Below are 17,682 nucleotides of genomic sequence, written 5' to 3' on the forward strand. Positions count from 1 at the left end.
CACCAAATAGCAGTGCTAACATGTTACTTATGTTCACTAGTCAGAACAGTTATGACGATATCCCACTTATATAGCTTTGTTATGTTTGACTTGTTCTACAGAGTGTTCAACTCATTTGGAGAGAAAAATCCTTTGATTATACAGTGCTATCATGCAGGGGTAAATGTGACTTTTTAAATCACTTTTTATGGTGGTTTTTGTTTTGAATGCACAAAAATCCAAATTCTTGCTGTGTTTTTTATTTTATTTTTTCTTAAGACATTCACCGTACGTATTCAGTAATGATTTTTATTTTATTGTACATGAAGTTACGGAGGTAGCAATACCATATATGTGTCGTTTCTTTCAGTATTTATTGTGTTTTGAATTTTAGACTATATGGGGCATTTACGTGATGGTTATTTTTTAAGAAAATTATTTTAATGAAACTTTTTTTTATGCTTTTTTTTTTTTTTGGCCCCCTTTGGGGACTTCATCTTATCACTTGTACATCACTATATATCACTATATCACTTGTACAAATAAATACACTGATGTATGGCAGTGTGTTATACCAGTCATCCTGTGTACAAGCAGAGGCTGACACCTGCACTTCTCGGTCCTGCCCTCGGCAGGCAATAAGACTGGCCAGCCCTGTACTATTGCAATTTCAGCTGTTTATGCAGAGGCCCCGCTGTCTCCCACCCCGACCGATGCTCAGTGTTTGGTGTGTATTGGGGCCTTTGATTTCTTGCTGTGCTACCTAGGCGCTGGGCCTTGCTTAGGTTAGCCCATTTTGCTCCCGTTTCATGATCACACGAAGGGACTTATTGCATTTGCACTTTGTTTATATGTGTACACACTATACCTATCCTATTGGAAGCACTTGTTTTTGTGGCAAGAGGTGGTTTATTCATTTGTTTATTGATTGCATTCGTATAAACATTGTACAATATTGTGCTTTTGCCCACTGACACCACTTTTCATCAGGCATTCATCCTTGTAATATAGGCTTGATTTACTTTTTACAACACTCTCGGTCAGGGGTGGAGGATAGGGTAAAACCATTGTACCTACTCCATCCTGTGTCTTTTTTACTTTTAACCCTTTCAGGACCTGGCCCTTTTTTGTTTTTTCATTTTAATTTTTTACTCCCCATGATCAAAAATCCATAACTTTTTTATTTTTCCATGTACAGAGCTGTGTGACGGCTTATTTTCTGCGTAACAAATTGCACTTCATAGAGATGGTATTGAATATTCCATGCCGTGTACTAAAAAACGGGAAAAAAAATCCAAATGCAGTGAAATTGGTAAAAAAAACGCATTTGTGCCGTCTTCTTGTGGGCTTGGATCTTACGGATTTCATTGTGCGCCCCAAATGACATGTCTACTTTATTCTTTGGGTCTGTGCGATTACGGGGATACCAAATTTGTATAGGTTTTATAATGTTTTCATACATTTAAAAAAATTAAAACCTCCTGTACAAAATTTTTTTTAGGGATTTTGCCATCTTCTGGCGCTAATAACTTTTTTATACTTGGTGTACTGAGCTGTGGGTGGTGTCGTTTTTTTGCGGATTTTGATGACATTTACAATGTTATCAATTTTAGGACTGTTCGACCTTGTGATCACTTTTTATAGAATTTTTTTAAATGACAAAAAAAGTGCCATTTTCGACTTTGGGCGCGATTTTCCGTTACGGGATTAAACGCAGTGAAAAAACGTTATCATATTTTGATAGATCGGGCATTTTCGGACGCGGCGATACCTAATGTGATTTTGATTTTTACTGTTTATTTATATTTATGTCAGTTCTAGGGAAAGGGGGGTGATTTGAGTTTTTAGGGTTTTTTATTATAATTTTTTTTTTTTAACTTTTTTTTTATTTTTAGTACTTTTCAGACTCCCTAGGGTACTTTAACCCTAGGGTGTCTGCACGATCCTATCATATACTGCCATACTACAGTATGGCAGTATATGGGGATTTTACTACTCATACATTACAATGTGCTGATAGCACATTGTAATGCATGGCTTAACCCGAAGTAGCCTCGGGTCTTCGTGAGACCCGAGGTTACCATGGCGACGGATCGACGCTCCCCGATGACGTCACGGGGAGCGGCGATCCCCGAAAAGATGGCGGCGCCCACGCGCCGCCATCCTTTTGAAGCCACCGGCAGCATTGCCGGCGGCGATCGAGGTGAAAACACCCGCGATCGGGGCCAGCACCTATCGCGGGTGTTACCGGTAAGCCTTTGCTGCAATATGCAGCAAAGACTTACCGGCTATGGAGAGGGCTCAGCGCGTGAGCCCTCTCCATGCACCCGCGGCCGACCCGTGACGTGCTATTACGTCACGGGACGTGAACGGGTTAATTGATTTTAATCGTTGTGTATTTCATGAATTAAGATTCATGTACCTTGATTGTATTATAAGATTGTATTGTACCTTTTTTTGGTCCATTGTAGCACACTTCTTTCTCTTCTAGTGTTCATTAAGGCCCCGCTGTCTCATCGTTTATGCAGAGGCCCGTCGTGGTGCACAAAGTACAAGCTCACCACGATATTCCCCAACGTCATAGTGTGGGAAGGGATTAAAGGAAATCTGCCATCAAAATCCATCTTGATAAACCAGGGACACTTACTCATAAATCTCGGCACTCTGACTATTGAAAACTTCTAATCGTTGATTTCCTTGGCCTCCTTCCTTTTAAAATCAACTAATGCTAATGAACCTGAAGGGCTCTAGGGGCGTTTCCAGAGACTCTTTATGCTGCAGCTTTAATACATACAGGCACCACTTCCAAATAACTGCTTTGCTGTCAAAAAGGAGAGTTATGTTTTTCCTAGCCTTATTCTGTGAAATGATTGACATTCCTGACTGAAGAATCCTCATGTCATGTTCTCCAAGGCTTGGTGCAGGTGCAATATACCTGTTAAGAGAGGTCCAGCCTACACACCCTGCTCTATTGCCCATACATCAGAACCTGATAACCACCCTCCGACTTCTGCCTGACTGGTTATAGCATTCCCTGTCATCAGGGAGAGGATTGGATTCGACTGGGGCAAGACAAGTTATACTCCTTGCCCTCCACACAGGTGCTAAAAAATTATAGGTGACTCTTGGTATTTAGTTTACTGTGTGTAGGAAACTTGATAACTTGAAATTGCACCATCCCTGTAAAGTGAATGGAAGTGTGGAGTACCCTGCAAATCCATGCTGCTAACGTAAAATCACCTAAAATATCCTTTGATTTAGATTAGTTAGTTTTATCTTTGTGCATGGTGGGACTCCCCACTTTGTCTGGTTAACACATTTTGTAAACTAATCAATTGTGTACTTTTTTAGTTTTTATTTTCTAATGCTATATTTGTTCACTTTAGTGAGCAATGTATTATCTGAAATCCACTGGTGTTTTTCTAAAATGAATTTGTCATGTTGAAAATGGAGTATAATCTGCAAATATTGTGAAATTGATCAGGTTATGAGGAGTTGAGCAGATTATACAGTTTCCTACCTGCAGGCAGCATGTTATGGAGCAGGAGGCGCTGAGCAGATTATACAGTGTCCTATCTGCAGGCAGAATGTTATGGAGCAGGAGGAGCTGAGCAGATTATAGTTTCCTACCTGCAGGCAGCATGTTATGGAGCAGGAGGAGTTGAGCAGATTGTACATAGTGACCTATTTGCATATTATCAATAACATATCCCATTTATGCCTGGTAGATATGGGCCCTACCCGAGATGGGGCCCTACAGCTACACATTGCCACTGTTGTTACAAAACAGAATATTTGTTGTTACATATTCAAGCTAAGCAAGCAATTATTTTTATATTTCCTAGAATGAGGATGGACTTCAAGAATACTTTGAAGCAGTCACAAAACTGTCTACTGTTGACCCCAAGAAGATAATTGGCTGGGTAATTAAGGATTTGCTTGGCTACCTAAGACTGCAGAATCTCACTATCAAACAAAGGTTAGTCTTGTTTACTCTGCTTTTCTAATAAACATGCCATTCTGATAAATAAAATCCTTTCCCTTTGGTATACCACTAACACACTTGAGAAATGTCAAGATACCTAGTTTTCTCAAGAATTTCTTAATTGTGGTGTTCTTTAGTGACAAATTGATTACTTAAAGGGATGAAACTTTGCTTCAATGGATTCTATTGGCAGTAGCACAGCTAGAAGTATAATGTTTATTTGCATTATCAGGCACAATTCTAATTTCACTTACAATAGTTGATCTATTCACCTTGAGGTTAAGCTCACTTTGCTTTTTCTGTTGGTGATTATGTTTGTCATGAGGGTAAAACATTGCAATTGATTTTACCAGCTACACTATCAGACCACAACAATTTACTCATCATCAGGATACCTCTTCTCTGCCAAGGTGTTATCCAAATTAGGAAACCCAAACTGACTATTTCTACAGTGTATAAACTCTTTTATCTCCATTTTTTTATTTTGTAGTGTGGTCAGTCCTAGCGAATTAGCTGAACTTCTAACACTTTTAGAGAAAAGAGCGATCTCTTCATCCGCTGCCAAACAGGTAAGTGCGCCAAATATGAAAAATGAAGGATTGCTGCCTCCTGCCATAAAAGATTTCAAAAATTTCTCCAGTCACGTTTCTCATTTTGCTTTCCTAATTTAAATAATCACTTACCTGTTGTTTCAGTTTCTATGCCTACACCTTATGCAAGCATGTTTTGCTAAGAAACCCAAGAATTATCACAGTGGATAATAAATCTTATCTAAATTTAGATAAGCCTTATTTAAGCCGAAAAATATGGCAATGGTGTCTCCCAGATGGTGCAGTAATTATGTAGGAATTTTACGTCTATTGTTTCATGGTGCCAAACCAGGGTCCCAACCTCAGACATGCGCAAGATTAGAGAAGATGGCACTCCGGTTTTATTTTTATAGATGCTTTTATTCTCATAACAATCCACGCAAATTCAAATGACTTTTAGGTCAAAACATGATCTTCCTCAGATATGGATTGAAGAGAAACGAGTGTAGATAATTGGGTAGAGAGCGGTATCTGCCGCTTGTGACCCAGGCCGACAGGCAGCTACTATGTGGTCTACATAGACCACATAGTAGCTGCCTGTCGGCTTGGGTCACAAGCGGCAGATACCGCTCTCTACACAATTATCTAAATCCGAACAAGACAGAAAAAGGTTGCCTAGTTGGCTAACTCGCTTTTCAAGTCAAGAAAAATACATCCAAAAATCGGTAAGAAATCCAGCAGAATGTACCAGTACCATAAGTGGCCCATGCCACTACATCTAGCCACCATACTAGTATAACTTGTATTATACGGGCCACTGCTCGTTTTTGATTCATTGTAACCCTTTGATGTGGAGCTTTTGCAGCCATACTTAGCATCAAGACTGCATAGTCCACTACATTACTTTATTCCCCTGATGAGTGCATCACACGACGTACGAAACGCGTAGGGATTACATATTAGGTACTAACAGGTTCTGAAAGGGACAGTACTGGGACCGTCCTTGTCAGAGCGGGAGCAATATTGCGGGGTCAGGATACAAAGCGATCATAGCGCTTAATAGGTAATGTACCTCCGGACCAGTACCGCTCGACCAGGAGACGGCGCATCGAATACTGGTGAAATCCACCCTATTATTCCTTACTGTCCGGATTAAATGTTGGTCCGTGGTTTTAAGATGATGCACCGTGTTATTGCTATACATTGAGGTATTACTCAGGACTGTATCAGACGAGACTTATTGGAGGTCTGAACGAGCTCCCTTTCTGATGTGCATACTATTGTGGTTCACTGTGAACTTATTTTATCAGTACAGGCGGTCCCCTACTTAAGAACACCTGACTTACAGACGACCCCTAGTTACAAACAGACCTCTGGATTTTGGTAATTTACTGTACTTTAGTCCCAGGTTAAAATAAACAGCTATAACAGTTATCAAATGTGTCTGTAATTAAGCTTTATTGTTAATCCTGCTTCTTATGACAACCCAACATTTTTAACCCCTTAACACTCTGCGCCGTAGCTCTACGGCGCAGAGGTACAGGGGATGTGTGAGGAGGGGTCACGGGCTGAGTCCTCTTCATACAAGGGTGAGGGTTGTTGCATATTGCAGCAAACCCCCACCGCTAATAACCGCGGTCGGTGCTTGCACCGATCACAGCTATTAACCCTTTCATTGCCGTGGGTGCCGCCATCTTTATTACGATCGTCGCTCCCCCGAACGTCATCGGGGGGCGGCGATCGGTTGCCATGGTAGCCTCGGGTCTTTGTTTGACCCGAGGCTATCTGGCATCAGCAGATTCGTTACAATGAGCCAGCGGCTCATTGTAATGAATGAGCTGCAAAAATGCCATATATTGCAATACAGTAGTATTGCAGTATATGGTAGGAGCGATCTGACCATCTAGGGTTAATGTACCCTAGATGGTCTAAGAAATAGTGAAAAAAAAAAGTTTAAAAAATAAAAAAATGAATAAAATATTAAAAATTCAAATCACCCCGCTTTCCCTAGAACTGATATAAAACATAATAAACAGTAAAAAATCACAGACACATTAGGTATCGCCGCTTCCCAAAATGCCCGATCTATCAAAATATAAAATCGGTTACGGCCGGCGGTGACCTCCGAGGCGGGAAATGGCGCCCAAATGTCCGAAATGCAACTTTTACACCTTTTTACATCACATAAAAAATGGAATAAAAAATGATCAAAATGTAGCACAGACCTCAAAATAGTAGCAATGAAAACGTTGCCTCATTTCGCAAAAAATGACACCTCACACAGCTCCGTGTATGAAAAAGTTATTAGCGTCAGAAGATGAAAAAAAAATGTTTTTCTTTTTTGTACACATTCGTTTAATTTTTGAATTATTGTTTATTATTTGAAAACAATAAAACCTATATAAATTTGGTATCACCGCGATCGCACCGAACCAAAGAATAAAGCTGAGGTGTTATTTGGAGCACACAGTCAAAGTCGTAAAAACTGAGCCCACAAGAACGTTTTTTTTTTTTTTTTCCACATTTGGAATTTTTTTTCCTGCTTCCCAGTACACGGCATGTTAAAATAAATAACATTAGGGGAAAGTAAAATTTGTTACGCACTAAATAAGCCCTCACACAGCTCTGTACATGGAAAAATGAAAAAGTTATGGATTTTTGAAGCTGGAGAGCGAGAAATGAGCGACCAAAAAAAATTTTGCCTGGAGTTATAATTATAAACTATACAGTTCCGACTTACATACAAATTCAACTTAAGAACAAACCCGCAGACCCTATCTTGTACGTAACCCGGGGACTGCCTGTAATTATTAAAAGTTACGTTTTACTTATGGTCCTGGTACATTCAGCTGGGTTTCCTACACAATTATCTACACTCGTTTCTCTTCAATCCGTATCTGCGGAAGGTTGTGTTTTGACCGAAAACTCATATGAATTTGAGTGGGTTGTTATGAGAATAAAAGCATCTATAAAAATACATGAAATTGAGTGCCATCTTCTCTCAGATGGTGCAATGATGCTTTTATTACCCTCACTACCTAGTAATGAAAGGTGGTCAGTCTGTAGTAAATTTATGGAAATTCAGCAGTAAAAAAGGGTTTTTCCACCGTATGTTTGACATAAATGTAGGACATAATGTCCCCTGCATAAATAATTACCTGTAAATAGTATATACAGCTATTAAAGATAGCGATGAAGCAGCACTCCGATTAGTGAAAAGAAATTGGCTTTATTCCACCATGAAAAATGGTGGAATAAAGCCAATTTCTTTTCACTAATCGGAGTGCTGCTTCATCGCTATCTTTACTACTACGGTGGGGTCTGAACTCGTTTGGAAGATTTTTACACCCATTCCTGTCTTTTGCTCGGTGCTGCTCCATAAGAGGATTTTTGTATATACAGCTATGTTACGTTACACACATATACACTACATTATACACCTATGCAGCATATTCACACACAGTATATACACGCCATACACACACAAATGCAGCACACACCCAATACCCCAAGTGCTGGGGCCCCCTGACAATGTGGGCCCTATAGCAGCTGTTATGGATGCTACCCCTGAAGTTATGCCGCTGGTTTATTTCATACCCTTAAAGAGGACTTGTCACCCCTAAAAAGACCCCCACCAAATATGCCTCCCATAATCCTCTCCCCAGACCCTTTCTATTTATGCCATTTTTTTTTAAATTTATGTTGGGAAAGTTGGTTGTAACAATGTTGGCAAAGTTGGTTGTAACAGATCTGACTTCTTACCAAAAAAGAGGTCGGATCCTCGTAATCCCTGCGCTGGAAGTCGGCTTTATTCATGAGGTAGCCGGCCTACACTCCCCCACCAGGGACCTGTAAGAGTAGCCGACAGCAGCGCATATATTGTGCAATCGCTGCCGGCTCCCCGCGATGTGGCCCTCCCACACTGACAGCGGCCACGTCATGCTTATTGAAAGCGCCGGCCTCGCCAAACTGACAGTTAACATACTGGAATTCTCTTCATTTGAAAATCCGCCCAATTTCTCTTTTACGTTCCCTTAGATTTAATGGAGGCATTTCTTTACATGACATAAACTGACAAGTCATCGATTACCAAGTACCACATGGGGGTTAATCCTCTATAACATATGTACTTGGTGCATGTCATAGACTAGTGATGATGAACCTTTTGGAGACAGCGTGCCCAAGCTACAACCAAAACCCACATATATGTCGCAAAGTGCCAACATGACAATTTAAGCAGTTATTGCTTCTTGCTGTATCACAGGTTTTAATCGTATTGGCCTCCTGAATTCACCAATGCAATAGAAAGATGATAGAGAAATTTGGATTGTATCTTCCCTCCAGGGTCCACTGTAGAGAAAGAATCAGGGGACCCAGAGGAGGAGCTCCAATGACAATCCATCTCTATCCACACCTTCTCCTCCTGCATTCCTGACAGCCAAGGATGTTGCTTTAAAATAGCGCTGAGCATGGCACCTCCTAGGTCAGTGATGGCAAACATATGGCACGGGTGCCAGAGGTGGCACTCAGACCCCTCTCTATGGGCACCCACGCCTTCACCCCACCATAGAGTTACCCAGACAGGACTCAAGGCCTCTTGCAGTCCCAGGCAACCCAGGACCCTGGAAGGAAGCTACAATGATAACCAAAGCTTTTTCTCCTTCTTTCTACTGTATTGGTGTCCTCAGGTGCCTGTACAATTTAAACATGTGACAGAGCAGGGAGTAATAAGTTACTGTTTTGTCGCATCGGCACTTTGCGAAAAATATGTGGGTTTTGGATGTAGTTTGGGCACTCTGCATCTAAAAGGTTTGCCATCACTGTCCTAGGCTGTATTAGATCACAGGAGAAAGCCCTGAGTCCCAGCTGGTAAACTCTGTGTTGGGGAGAAGGCCTGGGTGCCCACAGAAAGGGCTCTGAGTTCCACCTCTGGCACCTGTGCCATAGGTTCGCCACCACTGTCCTAGACCAAATTTATTTGGCAAACTTTTGCAAACAGGAAAATAAAGTTGTACACTGGAGGTAATGTGAGTGCTCAGGTATTCTTTTTTTCTTTTAAAGTACAAGTTAATTTACCACATTAGAAACTTCAAATTCAGGGTGCATGTAAGATCATTCATAGCAGAAAATAACCTGCAAATATAATTGTAATTCTAGATTATAATCTGCTTTTGACATACCTGTGCTTATTATCCGCCAGTCGGATGTGACAGAATAAATTGGATCTACTCAGTTTTGCTTTGCCGCATGAAAAACACAATTTGCTTTTTGTTTTAGCCGTTTTCATTCATTTTACGTGACTGCAGGTAGCGCAAAGTTTTCAACTTAACATGAAGATTTTTTTTATACTCTTTTATATTCAGTATAAGGGCTCGCTCCTAGGACCATTATTCTTCTCTATCTATACCTTTTGGCCTAGAATAGATCACCTGGTCCCAAAGATTCAATACTGCTTATATCCTTGGTCCAGACATTACCTCCCTGTTAGTAAAACCCTGCTACTTCTTTTATTGCTTTCTAAAAATTAAAGGAAACCTCCATTTCAAATGGTCGGTGTAAGCTGTAAACACCGAGCACCAGCTCAGGGTGAGCTGGTGCCGGTGCTTAGTTTAGTTAGTGTTAAAACCGCGGTATCGCGGTTTTAACACTTTTTAAACTTTATAGCAGAAACTGCTTCGGCGCTGCGTGGGCACGATCGTGCGCGCGCCTACATAGGAAATGCCGCTTCTGCTATAAAGTTTAAAAAGTGTTAAAACCGTGATACTGCAGTTTTAACACTAACGAAACTAAGCACCGGCACCAGCTCACCCTGAGCTGGTGCTCGGTGTTTACAGCTTACACCTACCATTTGAAATGGTAGGTTTCTTTTAACTTGGCCATAATGTTAGTATATCTAGTAGAGCTCTCACAACTTCCTGCTGCATCCAATCCCTTTCCACATAGACTAAAGTGCTAGTCTAGGCCCCCATCATCTCCAGTACTGGAAAATTCGTTGCTTTGATCTCTCACCCAACTCTCTAACACTCCTTGGGGGGCATTTATCATGCCTTGTAAGCCACTTATCTGGCATGAAAAGTTGTAACTCCTGGTGCACAGCCAGCAGGGGAATGTGAAGTCTGGTGCATACTGCAAATAAAACATTCTCTTCCAGCACCCAACGTCAAGTCATTAAACATTCCTCTTATATTTATCTTCAGTCAAAATCAGTTAGAGAAACAGAATTCCATGTCTTTCATGCAATAAATCCTAGCAGTGTGAACAAAGTCAACATGTTTCAAACATAAGAATAAGAAATACTTTTACTCATGACCTCATAACCCCATGATGCGCCCGCTCTTGATAGATTGCCCTCCTTCACTCCATCCCAACTATGCTACCAGGATATTTCGCCTATCTCCACATTTTCTCATCTGCCTTTTCTCTCTGCCAGTCTCTCTACTGGTTACCCAAAACACAATAGTTTATCTTTAAAATACTAACCATGATCCTCAAAGCTTTCCGCAATCTATCCCCTCCTTAAAGGAAGTTTTTTTTAACCCCTTAAGGACGCAGGGTTTTTCTCGCTCATTTCTCACTCTCCACCTTAAAAAACCCACAACTTTTTCATTTTTCCTTGTACAGAGCAAAATGAGCTGACTTTTTCATTGTTACCATTTTGAGGACTCTGCTTTTTAAATTTTTTATGTGGTGTAAAAGTGGTGTTTCAGACACTTAGGTGCTATTTTCCATTATGGGGTTCACCGCCATCAATAACCGTTTTTATATTTTGATCGAGCATTTTAAGATGAGGCGATACCTAACATGTTTTTGATTTTTACTGTTTATTACGTTTCATATAAGTTCACGGTAAATTGGTGATTTGAATTTTTAGTTGTTTTTACCTTTTTTATAATTTTTTTTAAACTTTTTTTTTTTTTTTAGCTTTTTATTTTGACCCCCTAGGTTACATTAACCCTAGATGGTTTGATCGTTCCTACCATATACTGCGATACTACTGTATTGCAGTATATGGCATTTTTACTCAGTATTCATTACAATGAGACACTGGCTCATCGTAACAAAACTGCAGAAACAAGACAGCCCAAGGCTGTCATAGCAACTGATTGCTTCTCCCCAATGACGTTTTGGAGAGCAACACTCGGAACCAAGATAGCGCCGCCTTCGCATTGGTAGGGTTAATGCTTGTGATCGGTGCTAGCACCAACCACGGGTATTAGCGGTGGGTGTTTGCTGAAATTTGCAGCAAACCCCACCTTTGTATGAAGAGGTCTCAGCCTGCGACAGTTACACTTTAAGGGAAGATGTGTAAATTAATTGCAATGGGCTAGGCAAAGCCTAGGCCTTAGTCTTCCATAATTGAGACTTGAAGATTGCTGCTCAAAAATCCCAGTGGCAAGATAATGCAAGCTCATTGGTACTCATCCAAAGCAAATTGCAGCTGGCTTTACAAAGCACTGACTTTATGGGGGTGACTGGTTATTTACAATGCAGTTTCTGCTGTTTTGTCATGTTTGAAAACTAAATGTTAAAGTTGTAGACATGTTCTTTACATGAAAAAAGCAAACATGCTAAGGGGGCGAATACTTTCGCAAGACATATATATATATATATATATATATATATATATATATATATACAGCAAAAAAATGGCAGCACTCCGAGATTTGGTGTAATCAGAAAAACGTACTCTTTTATTCACACATGTGTCAAGGCTACGTTTCGGCTCCTTGCATCTGGAGCCTTTCTCAAGCAAAGGTGCATGTAACACAGTGAAAAATTTATACAAAATACACAGGAAGTGACATCATCTTACAGGTCATGTGATCACAGCAATACCAAGTTTAAATCACATATTTGAATACAAAAAGGACTTTACAATTACCTATAAACATTAAGTTAGAGACCTAGTGCAGTCATATATGACGCGCTCACGTGACTGCCAGCTCTGTATATATGAGTCACATGATTGTGTCAGAAGCGGTGCTCCATGGGGGCACGCCACTATTCCACATCCTGCCAGCTACTGATCCTTAGGTAGGCGCTAGATCTTCCTTTTATTATGCACATGACTGCACTAGGTCTCTAACTTAATGTTTATATGTAATTGTAAAGTCCTTTTTGTATTCAAATATGTGATTTAAACTTGGTATTGCTGTGATCACATGACCTGTAAGATGATGTCACTTCCTGTGTATTTTGTATAAATTTTTCACTGTGTTACATGCACCTTTGCTTGAGAAAGGCTCCAGATGCAAGGAGCCGAAACATAGCCTTGACACATGTTTGAATAAATGAGTACGTTTTTCTGATTACACCAAATCTCGGAGTGCTGCCATTTTTTTGCTGTTCTATGTTTTGATGGACCTTGGTTCAGGTCCTGGGAATTGCCCCCGAGTTCATAACTTTTCCCGAGTGCTGCCTCACCTCTTTGTATCTATATATATATATATATATATATATATATATATGGGTTTCATTTTTTTTTTTTTAATCGCTTTTTATTTATTTTTTTTTATTTTTTTTTTTACAAGTGTGAATTATTTAGAAGCCATGTATACAACTGCTGCACTTGGTAAAAATACATAAGGGTGACCTTGTAATGAAGAAGTGATTAAAGAAGATCTTCTCCTTTGAAGAACATGTAAATGCTAGGTTGTAACACGTCTATTCTTATTTCACTGTGTGTTAAATGCTAGGGAGAGCGTGGAATTATGATGTTCAGAACATAATACATGGCTATAAATAATAGTAATAAAAATTCTGGAGGACATGTTTCAACTGCAGTTCATTCCGCACCCACGTTTAACTTGAAGGAAACTGATGAAAATCCCCCTTGTTTTTCAATGTACTAATTTAGAAGAAAATCGAAGAAGCACTTTATTTTAGTGATAGGTCTAAATGTATCTGAAACTCCTTTTGATCCTTACAAAGTGAATCTATTTATGTTGAGAACCGTTAAGCATATTCATTCTACTAATGTTGTGTGTTTGTGTTTCCATGGATCATTGTACACACTAAGGTTATATATCACGACTACTGTACTTTAATAAATCCTTTAGAAACTTATTAGATTTCAGAATTTTTTTTAAAGTGAAAATTTATAAATACAACCATTTAAATTTGCTTTAGACAGGGGGAAGAACACTAAAGGTCGCTTACATTGTGGGTCCATTCTGCAGTCTTCCCAACCACAACATTATTTAAAGAGAGAATATGTCAGGCATTGCCCCCTTCCCTACATTGTGCCTCTACATGTAAACTTAAACAATTAGGTTCTAAAGCTGTATACAAATGACCTGAGAGAGGTCCAATGAATCATTACAATACTCAGCTCTCCAGTTTATTTATGAGTGTCAGGCACAGCCACACCCCCAGTGCTTGACTGACAGCCTGTATAATGGCATGACACTCCTGGTGCGGCTGCCTCTATGTGCTTTCTGGTGCTGGCTGTCACATCCTCTGCACCCTATGTATATATAAGATACTCCTATACATATGACTGACAGCCTGTATAATGGTGTGACACTCCTGGTGCTGGTGCCTATATGTGCTTTCTGGTTCTGAATGTCACGTCCTCAGCACTGTATGTATATATGAGATACTGCTATACATATGACTGACAGCCTGTATAATGGTGTGACACTCCTGGTGCTTCTGCCTCTATGTGCTTCCTGGTTCTGACTGTCACATCCTCTGCACCCTATGTATATATGAGATACTCCTATACATATGACTGACAGCCTGTATAATGGTGTGACACTCCTGGTGCTGGTGCCTATATGTGCTTTCTGGTTCTGAATGTCACGTCCTCAGCACTGTATGTATATATGAGATACTCCTATACATATGACTGACAGCCTGTATAATGGTGTGACACTCCTGGTGCTGGTGCCTATATGTGCTTTCTGGTTCTGAATGTCACGTCCTCAGCACTGTATGTATATATGAGATACTGCTATACATATGACTGACAGCCTGTATAATGGTGTGACACTCCTGGTGCTTCTGCCTATATGTGCTTCCTGGTGCTGACGGTCAAGTCCTCTGCACCCTATATGTATATGAAATACTGCTATACATATGACTGACAGCCTGTATAATGATGCTTGTGCTGGGGGCCACTCCCCCTAAAGCCTGGGTATATATGAGATACTCCTATACATATAACTGACACTCTGTATAATGATGTGACACCCTGGTGCTGCTGCCTCTATGTGCCTGGTTCTGACTTTCACGCCCCTGAAGCCTGTGTGTATGAGAGATACAACAGCTACCCATGTGTATAGGAGAAAGAGCATGTCAGATACTTGTGTAGTATCCCATCTGCTAAGAAGTTGAAAAAGAATTTTTAGCATTCCCACTGGTAAAAGATAATTGCTAGGTTATGAATGCTGTAAAGTACCATGATACACTTGTAATTTTAATTAAAAGAAGAGATAACCTACAAAATTTGAGGCGATTGGAAAGGTGATTTATGTAAAGCCTATTTTTTGTGTGGTAAATTCTAGGTGTTCCAGGATCTCTGCAAGGGAGAAGGAAAAACCCCAGCACAAATAATTAAAGAGAAGAATCTAGGACTCATCATTGATAGAGGACAGCTTGAAGACATCTGCCAGAAGGTCATAGATGGACAGAAGGAAGAGGTATTGCATATAGTAACTTTCCATAGTTTTAGGTATATTTTGCTTGCTCATACCAGATTCTGCGTAAAATATAGAGTTTTATTCGATAATGATGTATCCTTTCTATCAAATTTATAGTGGTGACTCAACTGTTTAAATCCTTAGGCCATTAACCCTTTCCCAAAATGCCTTTTTTATTTTGCGTTTTTAGTTTTTGCTCCCCTTCCTTTCAAAAGCCATAACTTTATTTTTCTGTTTACAAATCTGCGTGAGGCTTCTTTTCTGCTTAACAAATTGTACCTCTTAGTGTCATCATTTAAATATCTAAGCAATGTACTAAGAAGCTGCAAAGAAATTCCATGTTTCCACCATTTTCTAGTGTTCCTCTCCTTTATTCTTTGGCTCAGTACAAACGTATATGTTTCAATACATTTAAATTAAAATCTTTTGTACTAAAAAAATGTTTTTTCACCATATCCTGATTCTGATGCAAGTATCTTTTTTATACTCTGGTGTACGGAGCTGAGTAAGGTGTAATTTTTTGCAGGACAAGCTAACTATGTGCTGCAAATTGATGAGAAAGTGACAATGCAGACATTTTGGAGTTCAGTGTCTGGAATAATAGTTTTTACATTTTGATAGATTTGAGTGGATCCAGATTGAACCTTTATTGGTAAACCATTAATTTAAAAAAAAAAAAAAGTTGGATTAACTTTTTTGCCTTTTTAGCCGTATCTCAGGAAGTGTCTATTGTTGCATCCTGACCTGCATGTACATCTTGGTGTTTGCACAGGCTCAGAAGCGGAGACCGTGTAATCGCTGCAGGAACTCAGCTGTGTGAAAGTCGGGCTCCCGCCCTATCAACTGGGAGCGCAATACTCGCAATCCCGGGTGTCTATCACGTAGTACCTGGTACTTACCTGGTCGATTCGTTCAAATAGAAGTACAAAAAAAAAATCATTAAGTCCCAAAATTCCCCAATCCAATGTTAAAACACATATCACATTAAAAAAAAAAGTGAAAATCACCACAAAAACGCTAGATAATTGGTATTGCCGTATTTGTAACAACCCATACAATAAATAAAATTGTTACTGAATCCATACGGTGAACGCCGTAAAAAACATGTACGTCAGGAAATTTGGTCCCTTACTGCATCCTGACATGCGTAGAAGCAGAGCCCGTGCAATCGCTGCAGGAGCTTGGCTCTGTGTGAGTCACTATCCCGGTTTAACCCTTTAGACGCCACGGTTATGGTGACCACGGTGTGTATAGGACAGGGTGCTTACCCAGCCAGTCGTACAAATAAAGAAAAAATAGAAGTACAAAGAAAAACAATCATTGATAAATGTCCCAAATAAAATGTTGAAGCACATAAAACATAAAAAAGTGAAAGTCACTACAAAAACACTACAAAATTAGTATTGCCGTGTTCGTAACAACCCATACAATAAAATACCTTAACATGATACCAATAAAAAGTACAGCTTGTCCTGCAAAAAACATGACAATTCGCAATGTAAAAATAAAAGTTTTTTATGCTAATACTTTCTTTATCTTTTATAGGTTTTGGCCATACAACGAGGAAACCTTAAAGTTATGCACAAACTTATTGGCTTAGTTCAAAAGACAACAAAAGGGCGAGCAGACCCAGTGCTTGTGAAGACTATACTAGAAGAAAAGTTGTTACCCTAATATATTCTGTAATAACCTGTGTATTTGTCCACTGTATTTGGAAGTTCCCTTAAATCAGACTGGTAATTATCAAAATCATTTGATGCTTCCGACTATCAACGTAAAGTATAAGATGTAATGTTTCTTACTTGTACATGAAATAAACTTATTTTCTAGTCCATCTGGAAATTCTTAGTTGTTTCGTGTGATTCATTTCAGTTTAACCCCTTAATGACTTGGCCCTTTTTTGTTTTTGCTTTTCCATTTTTTGCTCCCCACCTTCAAAAATCCATAACTTTTTTTATTTTTCCGTGTACAGAGCTGTATGAGTGCTGGTTTTCTATTTAACAAATTGTACTTCCCAGTGGCATTATTTTAATATTACATGCCTTGTACCCGAAGCTGAAACAAAAATTCCAAATGGGGGAAACCCCCTTTTCTTGTGGGCTCTGTTTACGACTTTTAGTCTGCGCTTCAAATGACACTTCCTCTTTATTTTTACGATCAATGGTATAGCAGATTTTTCCCTAATTTGAGAGAATACAATATCGCATGTATAGCCAGGTTCGTAGCCCAATGGGTAAACGGACAAGAAACATTGGTGGACCGGAAAGTAGAACAAAGCCTAGTAGAGCCTATGTCCTTGAACCAATATTTACACGAGAAAACAGTAAAATTAAGTGGGGAGGGGAAGACCTCAATACTACTGAGAGATACAAGGGTGGTGTGGAAGGAGAAGATTTGGTTTGCCAGTAGAGAAATCTGAGTTTTTAAGTATCCGGGAAGTATTAGAAATGGAAAAATGGGAAGGACCCAAAGCATGGATCAGGGAATGGGAGAAGAAGGGAATATTGAAAGTAGCAGATATAGTAGATAGGAAGGAGAGAAGATT

General features: G+C 39.6%; 1 protein-coding gene across 2 annotated transcripts in view; it reads left to right on the forward strand.

The window, feature by feature from the left end:
• GATB (glutamyl-tRNA amidotransferase subunit B) overlaps positions 1–16,979 on the forward strand; it is an 87,111-nt gene extending 70,132 nt beyond the window's left edge. For both annotated transcript variants that reach the window (XM_072121367.1, XM_072121358.1), the window contains 4 exons: positions 3,825–3,958; positions 4,455–4,533; positions 15,003–15,137; positions 16,683–16,979. In XM_072121367.1, the coding sequence (XP_071977468.1) occupies positions 3,825–3,958; positions 4,455–4,533; positions 15,003–15,137; positions 16,683–16,811 (477 nt within the window). In that variant the 3' untranslated portion in view covers positions 16,812–16,979. The remainder of the gene's footprint in view (positions 1–3,824; positions 3,959–4,454; positions 4,534–15,002; positions 15,138–16,682) is intronic.
• Positions 16,980–17,682: the final 703 nt, after the last annotated feature.

The sequence above is a fragment of the Engystomops pustulosus genome, chromosome 1 (genome assembly GCF_040894005.1).
Source record: "Engystomops pustulosus chromosome 1, aEngPut4.maternal, whole genome shotgun sequence".
NCBI lineage: Eukaryota > Metazoa > Chordata > Amphibia > Anura > Leptodactylidae > Engystomops > Engystomops pustulosus.